Source organism: Globicephala melas, chromosome 20, assembly GCF_963455315.2.
Source record: "Globicephala melas chromosome 20, mGloMel1.2, whole genome shotgun sequence".
NCBI classification, from domain to species: Eukaryota; Metazoa; Chordata; class Mammalia; order Artiodactyla; family Delphinidae; genus Globicephala; species Globicephala melas.
Window position 1 is genome coordinate 40,390,648 of NC_083333.1, and position 11,361 is coordinate 40,402,008.

The following is an 11,361-nucleotide window of genomic DNA, read 5'->3' on the forward strand; positions in this document are numbered from 1 at the left end:
GGGTAAATCTTCATGACCTTGGATTTGACAATGAATTCTTAGATACAACACCAAAAGCACAAACAGCAAGAGAAAAAATAGGTGGTTGGACTTCATCAGAACTAAAAATTTTGTGCTTCAGAGGACACTATCAAGAAAATGAAAAATAACAAAAAGATGGGAGAAAATATTTGAAAATCATATATATCTGATAGGAGACTTGTATGTAAAATATATAAAGAACTCTTACAACTTAATAATAAAAAGACAAGTAGTCCAATTAAAAAATGGGTAAAGAAGCTGAAAAGACGTTTCTCCGAAAAAGTATACAGATGGCCAGTAAACACATGAAAAGATGCTCGACATCATTGGTCATCAGGAAAATGCAAAAACTGACTCAGATCACTTCACACCCCACTAAGATGACTATAATCAAAAGGTCAGATAATAACAAGTGTTGACAAGGATGTAGAGAAACTAGGACCCTCATATACTGGTGGTGGGAATGTAAAATGGTGACGCCACTTTGGAAACCAATTTAGCAGTTCCTTAAACAGTTAAACCGTTACTACAGGACCCTGACATTCCACTCAATGGAACGCAGTGAATCCCTTGCATTCCATTTTTATGCAAGAAAATACATGTCCACAGAAAAACTTGTACAAACATTCGTAACAGCATTTTACATAATTGCCAAAGAGTGGAAATGACCCAAGTGTCCATCAACCGATGAATGGATAAACAAATGTGATACATCCATACGATGAAACATTATTTGGCAATAATAAGGAATGAACTACTGGTACACAGTACCACATGGAAGAACCTTGAAAACATGCTAAGTGAAAGAAGCCAGACTCAAAAGACCACATCTTGGGCTTCCCTGGTGGCGCAGTGGTTGAGAGTCCGCCTGCCGATGCAGGGGACACGGGTTCGTGCCCTGGTCCGGGAAAATCCCACATGCCGCGGAGCGGCTGGGCTCGTGAGCCTATGGCCGCTGAGCCTGCGCGTCCGGAGCCTGTGCTCCGCAACGGGAGAGGCCACAACAGTGAGGCCCGCGTACCGCAAAAAAAAAAAAAAAAAGACCACATGTTATATGATTCCATTTACAATGAAATGTCCAGAATAGGGAAATGTATATATAGAGAGAGTAGATTTGTGGTTGCTTAGGGCTGGGGGCAGGGAGGTGGGAAGGGATTGGGAGGTGATAGCTACAGGGCCTGGGATTGCTTCTGTGGTGACGAAAATGTTATAAAATTGACTGTTGGTGTTGCACATACCTATGAAGATACTAGAGACCACTGAACTGTATACTTTAAGAGCTCAGCTGTGAGAAGAAGAGAGACGGCAAGACGGAGAGGCAGGTGAGGGTGTAGGGAAAGGTTTTGGTGTCTGAGAGCCTGGGTCAAGGGCACAGGTGGAGAGAGGGCTTAACCACGGACAGCAGAAGAACCTCATTCTGAGCACAGCTTCTCAAGCTTTTCAGTAGGATGGGGGAGCCGAGCTCCATCGGGCACCTTAATCCCAGTTGCAAAACTACCTCCTGGCATAAGGATGGGAGAAGTTTGTGTTTCCTCGCCATAAAGCCAATAAGCTAACACAGGTGGTGACCTCAATTACCGGGTAGTTATCTTGAGAACAGGTGTTAATGGGTTGTGTCTGCCTGGCTCTGGCTTTAAAAGGGAGTGAGACTCTTTTCTCTCTGCAGTCCCGGCAGATTGCCTGTGATGCTGCACACTCTGCTTTAACGTTTATTCAATAACAAAAGTATTTCCTTCCTCTACTACCTTGTGGAGACCAATTCTGGATTGGAAAACATTTTTGCTTTTTAACAGTTCTCAAGTTTGCACCTGCTCCAGGATGGGGTGCACCCCACTCCCGGCTCAAGCTGACACGAGTCTGAGGACCACGATACTCTGGCCCTAACTTCCCTCCACCTGCCAGCTTGGGCCAGCTCCCAGCACAGCGGCCCTTAGGCAACCTGCCCCTTTAAGAGCCCCCCCCTTCCCAGCTCCTCCCTCAGGCCCGGTGGCCGGATTTCCTGGTTCAGGCCCAGCCCTTTAAAGCTGTGGCTCTATCCTTCTGGCAGGTTGTGTACTGAGGCTGAGGGGGCTGCTGAGGGGGCTGCTGAGGGGGCCCTGGGTGCCAGGCAGAGGCACATGTGGGCTGTGACAGGTGCATGTGGGCTTCGGGGGCGCACAGGATGCTGGGACAGGGTGGATCCTGGACAAAGCAGAGCCTCTCGGTAGTGGGCCAGACGTGCCATCCGTTAAGTACCTGCTGTGTGCCAGGCACCATGCCATGCCTTTCCTGCACTTTCTGAGGGGTATTATTATTCCCATTTTACAGATCGGGGAAGGGAACGGAGCTCAGAGCAGCTGGCTGAGTTACCCAGGGCCAGACAGCTAACGAGGGGCAGAGCCAGGATCCAAACTCAGGTCAGTGTGACCGCAAAGCCCTGATGTTCTCTCCCCCGCATCACCTGCCTGACAGGTTTCACTTGGTGTTCCTGTGCGCGGGAGAGTGGGGGGGAGGAAATGGGTTTTCCCCCCTCCCCCTAGTGCCAGTACTTGGGGGCCTTCCTCCTGCTAGGAGCTGCTTGGAGATGCTGCTGCCGCTGCTGCCGTGCCTCGTGCTGTGCCTCCTGCTGCTGCCGCTGGCCGTGCTCTGGCGGCGGCGGCCGTCCCAGGATGCCAGGCTGTCCTGGCTGGTCCATCTCCAGCACCGTGTGGCATGGGGGGCCCTGTGCTGGGCAGCCGCCTGGCAGCGGAAGAGCCTAGTGCGGAGCACGCTGCACGCGGGCCAGAGCCAGCAGCGGGCCCTGAGGCGGTGTCTGCAGGGAGCCCAGAGTCCCCGCTGTCCCCTCAGGGGGAGCACAGGTGTGTTTCCCAGGGTCTGGGGAGGTGGCCCAAAGAGAAAGAAACCCCATAGGACAGTCAGATTCCGGAACCTGAAGACCTCCCTTCCCCCTTCTACTGCCAACACAGAGGGACCTGACCCAGAGACCCTACCCAGGCCCGAGATTGTTCAAGATGAATTTTCCCATCCTGGGCCCTGACAGCCCCTCTTCCCCCAGGCCTATTCTGGGTTCCTTCCTCAGGGGCCTCACCAGTCTTACCTGAAACTCTTGGGAAACTCTGTGGCTTCATGAGGATTTTACGATGTCTTTGGGGCTACAGATATAGGCGTCTTCCGGAATCATCTCCCTCTGACCAAGGCCAGCCAGCTCCAGGAGGAAGAAAGTGGAGTGCAGCTCTTGCCTCCTACCTCAAACCAGTACCGTGGGGAGGTCTCTCTGCAGGTAAACTGGGAAGGCTGGAGCCCAACCCCGCCAGAGACCCCTAACTGCAGCCAAACCCTCCCATCAGAATGGGAAACAAACAAACAAAATACCTGGGGCCTCAGGGTCTGGCTCAGGCCCAGGGCCAATGACACTGCCTCTTGTCTCCCTCCAGGCCACCTTGCTGGGTCTGGCAGCCCTAAAGAAGACCTGCCCGGAAGTGCTGGCCCCAGAAGGCACGGCCCGTGTGACCCCTTCCTCCCCTTGGCCCTACCCGCTCCCTTGGCCTTGGCATGCCCTGGGCCAGTTGGGCCCTGCTGGAGCCAAGGACCCTAGGGCCCTGCTGCTGGAGGCACTGAGGTCCCCGGGCCTGCGGGCTCTGGAAGCTGGGACGGCGGTCGAGCTCCTAGACGTCTTCTTGGGCCTGGAGGCCGATGGCGAAGAGCTGGCTGAGGCATTAGCTGCTGGGAACCCAGGAGCATCTCTCCCCAGACGGGCAGCTGAGCTGCGGGAGGCCCTGGAGCAGGGACCCCGAGGACTGGCCCTTCGGCTCTGGCCAAAGCTTCAGGTGGTGGTGACTCTGGATGCAGGAGGCCAGGCGGAGGCTGTGGCTGCCCTGGGGGCCTTGTGGTGCCAAGGGCTAGCCTTCTTCTCACCTGCTTATGCTGCCTCTGGAGGTCAGCAAGACTCAAGGGTAGTGAGGTGAGGGCAGGGGGCAGAGGTCACACAGCTAGCTGCCGAGTCGCAAGCCCTATATAAGCATCTCATCTAATCCTGCCCAACCAGCAGCTCCATTTTACAGATGAAAAAACTGAGGCTCATAGAGGTTAAGAGACACACACATTTACACCACACCAGCATTTAATCACAGGTCCATCACCTCCAGAACCACCGCCCCTTCCCAATTAAGACCTTAGAGGCAGAGGGCTGAGCCTGGGGGAGCCAGGAAGGGTGGAGTGGGAGGGCAGCAGTGGGATCGATGCTCAGAGGATTGGGGACTGGGATCCAGGGTGAGGGGCTATTGCCCAACGGTACCACCAGATGAAGAAGCCACTTGCTCCCCACAGGGGCGGTGGGCCTGAGTCTGTGGCCAGAGCAGCCCCATGGCCTGTACCTTCTGCCCCCTGGAGGCCCCTTTATTGAGCTGCTCCCACTCAAGGAAGGAACCCGGGAAGAGGCTGCCCCCACCGTCCTACTGGCCGAAGCCCAGAAAGGCAAGGAGTACGAACTGGTGCTGACTGACCACACCAGCCTCACCAGGTGACACCTGGCTGCCCACCCCCAGGCCACCTCAGGCCCTCTGGAACCCTGCTGAAAGCCAGGGGCATGTGCTAATGGGCCTTTGGGCCTGACCTCACCCCCACTTCTACTCTATCAGGTGCCGCCTGGGTGACGTGGTCCAGGTGGTTGGTGCCTACAATCAGTGTCCAGTCGTCAGGTTCATCTGCAGGTAAGTGACCCCCTGGGTGGCTGAGAGATCATCCTTTTGCCCTGGGTTCCTCTTCCTCCTGCTTCCTCCTCCCCAGGCTGGGCCAGACCCTGAGTGTTCGAGGCGAAGACACTGGTGAGGACGTGTTCTCTGAGGCCTTGGGCCGGGCGGTGGGGCAGTGGCCAGGGGCCAGGCTGTTGGACCATGGCTGTGTGGAGAGCAGCATTCTGGGTAAGCTTCTCCACTGGCTCCTGCCTCCCGTCCTTGGCTCGACTGTCCCCCAACCCATACCCATCCTGCTGGGAGATCTCTAGGAAAGAGAAAAGAGTTAGCCTGCTTTGCTGCTCCTAACAAAAGTCCTTCCCCATATCTAACTCCCATCCCTCCTGCTGCCTCTATCCATGTTCTCTCCATTCACCCCACTCCCTGCCAAGAAACTCCTTTTCTCCCCGCTGTGAACCTGGGAGTGGGGAAGAGCAGGTGGGGGCAGTAGGCTTCGGCTTTCGATGCTGCCTTGTTCACAAAAGCACGTGTCCACGATGCGGGGTTTGTCTACAGATTCCTCTGAGGGTTCTGCTCCCCACTATGAGGTGTTTGTGGCACTGAAGGGGCTAAGGAACTTGTCGGAGGAAAATCGAGACAAGGTACACGAGAGACAGGGACAGGGTATGACTGCATGTCCCTTTCACTCTGCACGCCCCCAGGTGCTGTGGGCACAGGGGAGAGATGGGGAGGAGGGGTGTGGGCGGGAGAACCTCCCTGGGGCTCTGGGAAGGGAGGGATGAGTCCCACGGACACACACGTATATGCACGAAACTGCTACCCACGCATTCCCTGGACACGGCCGTGCATGCCTCACCACACGCCACCCAGCCCCACACCAGCCTCACGCAGGCCGTTCTGTTTCCAGCTTGACCACTGCCTTCAGGAAGCCTCAGCTCGCTACAAGTCCCTGCGGTTCCGGGGCAGCGTGGGCCCTGCCCGAGTCCACCTGGTGGGGTGGGGGGCCTTCAGAGAACTGCGGGCAGCCCTCGCTGCCTGCCCCTCAGCCCCCTTCCCTCCTGAGATGCCCCGGGTCCTCAAGCACAGGTACCTGGCCCAGTACCTGCAGAGGAGGGTGCTATCCTGAGCTGAGGCCTGCCCACTGCCCTGTTCACCCTCACGGGCTGCCTCGCTCTTTCCTCTGGGGCCCCTCTGGATGGGGAGCCCTTGGCCAGGGTCTTCGAGTGTCAGCTGACGGTGGCCCATCAGAGCTGCTGGGCCTTAGGGAGGCCCGACCTAGTCTGTCAGTTCTGAGGAGTTGACTTCAGGGATAGAGCAGACACCAGCAGTGCCCCATCTGGAGCCCCCCGGCCCACCGTGGAAGTCCCTGGGGTTCCAGTCCACGCTGACAGTGCCTGTGTCTCTCAGCCCATGCACCAGGCAGGCTGGAAGTGTTGGGAGTTAATGCTCTCAGGAGTGACCCTCAGTCAGCCAAGGAACAGGAGCTGGTGATCGCAGACCTCAGCTTCTTCGTCCCTCAGTGGGACAACCTGAAGCGTATTCTGCATTGTCTCCCTCGGAGGGTCACCACCAGTTGACCCCAGCGGTAACCCTCTCGTTAACAAAGTCCTTGGTTCTCCTTCTTTCCCTCCCGTCCCTACTCCCTTATGTGCTTTCTTGGATCACCGCCCAAATAAACCTCTTGCACCCAGAATCTTGGCTTGGGGTCTGCCTTTGGGGAAACCAGTGGTCCCATTCGCTCTGGTGCTGCTGCAGCCTGGGCTCCCCTCCCAGCTTCAGCTCTGGACACCAGGGCTTTCCCCACACTCCCCCTCTGGGCTGGGGCAGGCCCTGAGTGTGGGGGCCCACAGAGCCCTCGGGGACCCCTACCACAGCCGAAGTCAACCCAGAAGACACAGAGCCCCTCGTCCTACCTCTCCCCATTCCAAGCTTTACTTAAATGCGGAGGGGCTGCTCCCCAACTCCCCTTGCCCTGGCTTAGCACGAGTCCCCTTCCTGGCCCAACACCCGCAAATCACTTCCATGGGCAGGCCCTGTACTGTAACTCATAAAGAATCAGAGCAGGAAGCGGCTCCAGAGACCATCGGGCTTAACCGTCCATCTTACCAGTGGGGAAACTGAGGCTTTGTGGGGTCGTGAGGTTTGCCCAAAGCCCCGCAGCTCCTCCTAAGTACCTCGGCACCTGATCCCAGTCCGTGGCCAAGCCTCAGGTTCTGCCTCTGAGTTACCACTTCTAGATTCCATGCCCCACATCCAGGCCCCTGCCCCCTCCCACCCGTTCCCCCACCAGCCCACAACTCCTTCCTGCTCAAATCCTCCCACAGCGCCTTGGCGCCCGTGAGATCAAGACCAATCAGCTTAGCCAATAAGACCCTTTGACCCACCCTGGCCTCACTTACCTGTCCAGTCACCTCTCTCTTGTAAGAGAAGTGATCTGTGGACCACGCCTTACTTCCCGCGAGAAATAGGTCATGTCTAGGCCTTTGTCCCTTCTTCAGAATGCCTTCTCCCCTGACCTTACTTGATGAAACCCACTTTTCATGCAAGGCTTTTTCAGAGGCCTTTCTCCACTGAGCTAGCCTTTTGCCGGGTCGCCTCCCCACCTGGACTTTGGAGCTCCTTGAAAACTGGGCTATATCCTATGCACACTGTCACTCCAGTGCCCAGAGCAGGGCCTGGCATGGAACTGGTGCTCAGTAGACAATGCCCTGGATAAGACATCAGCCTAGAGATGGCATGTGTCCTTCACCCCATGGTGGCTCTCTCCCTGCTGATGGTGGGATGGGACTCCATCCCTCCTGTCCAGGCAGCCCAGCCAGGTAGGAAGGAAGCTGGGGATGTTGAAGGATCTCACCAGGTTTTGCTGCTTTCCTCCCACTGCCCAGGGTTGGCTTTCAAGTTTCTCCATCTTGGAGGTTGGTGAAAGGGACAGAGGGAAGAAGAGAGACAGAGGGGAGGGAGAGCCAAGCTAAGAAAGCTTTTCCGTGGAGGAAGAAGGCCCTGGAGCCTGAAGGCCCCAGGAGCAGTGACAGGAGGACGGGGGGAGAGGCCTGTTGCCTGGCTGCCCTCTCCCCCCACACACATCCTGTGGGGAGTGAGTCTCACGACTGCCTCCTTTCCTGCCCCTAATTAGCAGCTCCCCTGACACACTGTCCCACACCAGCATCCCAGGCAAGGCCTCTTTTGTGCTCCCAGATTCCTAGGTGCGAGTTGGCCTCATTAGTGCCCGGAGACCGCCCCATCTCCAGGGAGCAGGCGGGCAGACGGGGGCGGGGAGGTGGCCAGGAGCACAATGATCCACCTCCAGTCTCTGAGTGCCTTGGTGCCGTTCCTTGGGCCCAGCCTGGAGACGGCCCTCCTGCGGGAGGCTAATCTTAGATTTGCCATTGTCTGGCCCCAGAGTGGATGCAAGTGCCCATCTCTCCCCCGCCACCCCAGAGCACTATAAACCCCAGGACCCTGGTAGCGGGTTGCAGTTGACAGCCTCCAAGCTCCTGGCTATTTGGACGACTGCAGACGACACCTTTCCCGGCTACGCCGCTCTGAGCTCCAGACACCATGAATACTCCTTCTACAAAGGTAAAGACCCGGGGACGGAGGGGTGACTCATTAGGCCAGGGGCAATGAGAGGGCCTGCTCAGGGAGCTGGAAGAAAGGTTGAAGGTGTCTAGCTCTTGGCCTTTTCCCATGCGGGTTCTGAGGCAGCGGACGGGGTGGACCCTTGGCCGAGTATCTGCCTTGGCTAACATTGCATTGTGCCGTGTTCTCCTAAGGGTTCATGTTTATTGAGCCTTCACTACGTATTAGGTGCTGTTTGCACCTGTCATCTCATTTCATCCTCCCAGAAGCCCTGCACAGTAGGAATTATTTAATACCCAGTTTACAGGTGAGGATGTTGTGCTCCCTGAGAGGGTAGGAAACTGGCCCAAAGCGACTGAGCTGTTTCCCCTGCAAGGGAGCAGCCGACAAGACAAGAGCTTGGATCCTGCCAGTCCTTGATTTGCACGTGTTTGCCCACTGTGAGGGGGGAGGAGCGGATAAATAGGGCCTCTGTTTCCCTGAGCTAAGTTTCCACAAACGTCTGGGGCAGATTCAGACATGTCTGTTTTCAGGGGGAGTGGTCAGCGCTCTAATGGGTACCCAGAGGAGAGAGGGATTCATTCTGTCCAGGGGGTCTCCAAGGGTTTCCTGGAGGAGATCCTCTGCTAGGTCTTCAAGGACGAGTAGGTAAAGGAGCCAGACACGAGCCCTTCTCCAACAGAGCCCTTCAGACAGCTCTGCGCAGAGACAGGCAAGCTAAGCGACAGCGAGGGAGGAGCACAGGCCAGGAGGGGGCGTGAAGCCAGCTGTGAAGGGCCCGGGCGTAGGGGTTGGATGCGGGCGACCCTCAGCGCCCGGTCTCCGCCTCCCCAGGTCTCCTGGGCCACCGTGACGCTGCTGCTCCTGCTGCTGTTGCTGCCGCCTGCACTGCTGTCGCCCGGGGCGGCCGCGCAGCCTCCGCCCGACTGCTGCCGTCAGAAGACGTGCTCCTGCCGCCTCTACGAGCTACTGCACGGCGCGGGCAATCACGCGGCCGGCATCCTCACGCTGGGCAAGCGGCGGCCCGGGCCCCCGGGCCTCCAGGGCCGGTTGCAGCGCCTCCTGCAGGCCAGTGGCAACCACGCGGCCGGCATCCTGACCATGGGCCGCCGCGCAGGCGCAGACGCAGCGCCGCGCCCCTGCCCCGAGCGCCGGTGTCCCGCTGAGGCCACCTGGTCTGTTGCGCCCGGGGGACGGTCCGGGGTCTGAGCCCTTGCTCAGGTCCTGTCCTGGCCCTACCCTGGCCCTGCCCTCTCCCCTCTGTCAGCCCGCCCGGTGTCAGCCCTCATTAAAAGGGCAATAAAGACGAGTCTCCCTCTGTTAGTGTGGCTGCTCTCTGTCCCGGTGCGGTCGCGTCCCGCCCTCCAGGGGGCGTGAGAGTCTTTCTAACTATAAAGAGCCAGAAAACCTGGAGGCTCGGGGAAACCTCAGCTTGGGCGTCTTTGAACCCGAAACACTCTCGGGCGGGGAGCTCCCAGAGCAAGGAACTGTGCAAGGCCCTGGGGTGCGGAGAGAACCGCATATGTGCGTGCTTGGAGGGGAGGATGGGGACACACACGTCCCTCGGTGCTCTACCAGTCATTCTGTATCGCAGGGCCTTTCCGGAGAGACGCAGAGGAGAGAAAAAGCAAGCAGAGGAGCGGAATCCGGCTGGGAAGGAGGGAGCTGCGCCTGCCGAAAAGGCAGGGAATCTGAGGTTCAACATAAATCTTCCAGAGAGCTGCAGCGTGGGGTAGAGAGTCTGGGGGAGCAGTGAGGCGTTGAAGGGGAGACGGTTAGGCTTGTGCAGCCCAGATTGTGAAGACCCTCACAAGTCGTCAGGCTTTTCACTTTATTCTGTAGGTAGCTGAGAGTCAGGAGAAGTTCTTAAGTGGAGATGCGGCAAGATCTTCCTGCAATTAACCGAACACACCTGGTACAGGTTGAATTGTGTGCACACACACACACCCTCCATTTACATGTTGAAGTCCTAACCCCCAGCACTTCAGAATGTAACCTTATTTGGAAATAGAGTCTTTGTGGACGTAATTAGTTAAAATGTGGTCATAACTGGAGTAGGGTGGGCCTCTAATCCAACATGATGTGTCCTTATATAAAGGGGGAATTTGGACACATGCACACAAGAAGAACCCACGTGAACATGAAGGCAGAGGTGGAGGGATGCATCTACAAGCCAAAAAAGGCCAACAACCCACCGGAAGCTAGAAAACAAGCATGGAGCAAATATTCCCCCACGGCCTTAAAAAGGAACCAACCCTGCAGTCATCTTGATCTTGGACTTCCAGCCTTCAGAACTGAGCCAAAAATTTCTGTTGTTTAAGCCACCCAGCTTATGGTACTTTGTTCCAGCAGCCCTAAGAAACTAACACCCAAAAGTAGAGATGTGGCACTTTTAAGCAATATATCATCCCAGATAATGCCCAGCTCAGACTCAGCGTGAGGGTGAGGAACACTGGCCTGCCCTCTCCCCAGCCCATCTTCCCTTTGTCACTGGCTTTGGCTGTCTTGTTCTGGCAAGCAGCCACCCCAAGCCACCACACTCAGCTGCCCGAGTAATTTTCTGCTTCCACAGTGAAAAAGTCCTGTGTCTGGTCTCACCTGGGTCCTTCTTGCTGCTGCACTTATTTCGTTTTGGAGAAGAACAAAATCCACCAGCGCACCTTTGGAGATTTACAAACTGACTGCCCAGCTTGAAACTATCTTTCTCAGCCCCAAACTTGCTTCCGGCCTCTCTTCCACCTAAATGGTAGCAGAGAGAAGGAGGGTTAAATCAGGATGATAGGAAGAGGGAGAATAGGGAGACAATTGCTCACCAACACATTGCGTGCCAAAGGTATGCATTATACTATTAAATTCTCACAACCATACGAGGTAAAAATTATTAGCTGCATTTTACAGCTGATAGTGAGAGGCAAAGTCACACAGTAAGTGGCAGAGCTGGGATTTCTACCCAGTGGACTCCAAAGCTCTTTTCATCCACACTGCTGAGCTTAGAGGCAGAGCTCGCCAGGGTGCCCTACACAGACTGAGGCACAGGTGAGGGTTAAGTAGTGCATTCTAGAATTTGAGTTTCCTGCCTTCCCATCGATCC

General features: G+C 56.3%; 2 protein-coding genes across 10 annotated transcripts; both read left to right on the forward strand.

Annotated features, from left to right (window-relative positions):
• Nucleotides 1–2,010: 2,010 nt before the first annotated feature.
• GHDC (GH3 domain containing) lies at nt 2,011–6,384 on the forward strand. 9 transcript variants are annotated; one of them, XM_060290863.1, is made up of 10 exons: nt 2,013–2,068; nt 2,329–2,417; nt 2,572–2,858; nt 3,159–3,280; nt 3,435–3,936; nt 4,327–4,519; nt 4,638–4,709; nt 4,786–4,919; nt 5,247–5,332; nt 5,599–6,384. In XM_060290863.1, the coding sequence occupies exons 3-10, from the start codon at nt 2,585–2,587 to the stop codon at nt 5,815–5,817; spliced, it is 1,602 nt and encodes a 533-aa protein (XP_060146846.1). In that variant the 5' UTR covers nt 2,013–2,068; nt 2,329–2,417; nt 2,572–2,584; the 3' UTR covers nt 5,818–6,384. The 9 variants fall into 9 exon arrangements, with proteins under 9 accessions (XP_060146843.1, XP_060146846.1, XP_030695626.1 ...); XM_030839766.2 differs by having other exon boundaries at nt 2,035–2,154; XM_030839767.2 differs by lacking the exon at nt 2,013–2,068 and adding an exon at nt 2,082–2,224.
• A 2,681-nt stretch (nt 6,385–9,065) lies between these two features.
• On the forward strand, nt 9,066–9,509 carry HCRT (hypocretin neuropeptide precursor). Its single transcript, XM_030839772.2, has one exon. It carries the CDS (start codon nt 9,066–9,068, stop codon nt 9,477–9,479), a length of 414 nt encoding a protein of 137 aa, XP_030695632.2. The 3' UTR covers nt 9,480–9,509.
• The last annotated feature ends 1,852 nt before the right edge of the window (nt 9,510–11,361 follow it).

What these genes read in the sequence shown, in the direction of transcription:
- GHDC (XM_060290860.1), top strand. Translation starts at nt 2,441, where the DNA reads ATGTTCTCTCCCCCGCATCACCTGCCTGACAGGTTTCACTTGGTGTTC. An exon ending in TGCTTATGCTGCCTCTGGAG is followed by an intron (nt 3,937 to 4,326) that starts GTCAGCAAGACT and finishes TGCTCCCCACAG; the next exon opens with GGGCGGTGGGCCTGAGTCTG. An exon ending in CGGAGGAAAATCGAGACAAG is followed by an intron (nt 5,333 to 5,598) that starts GTACACGAGAGA and finishes TTCTGTTTCCAG; the next exon opens with CTTGACCACTGCCTTCAGGA.
- HCRT (XM_030839772.2), top strand. Translation starts at nt 9,066, where the DNA reads ATGCGGGCGACCCTCAGCGCCCGGTCTCCGCCTCCCCAGGTCTCCTGG.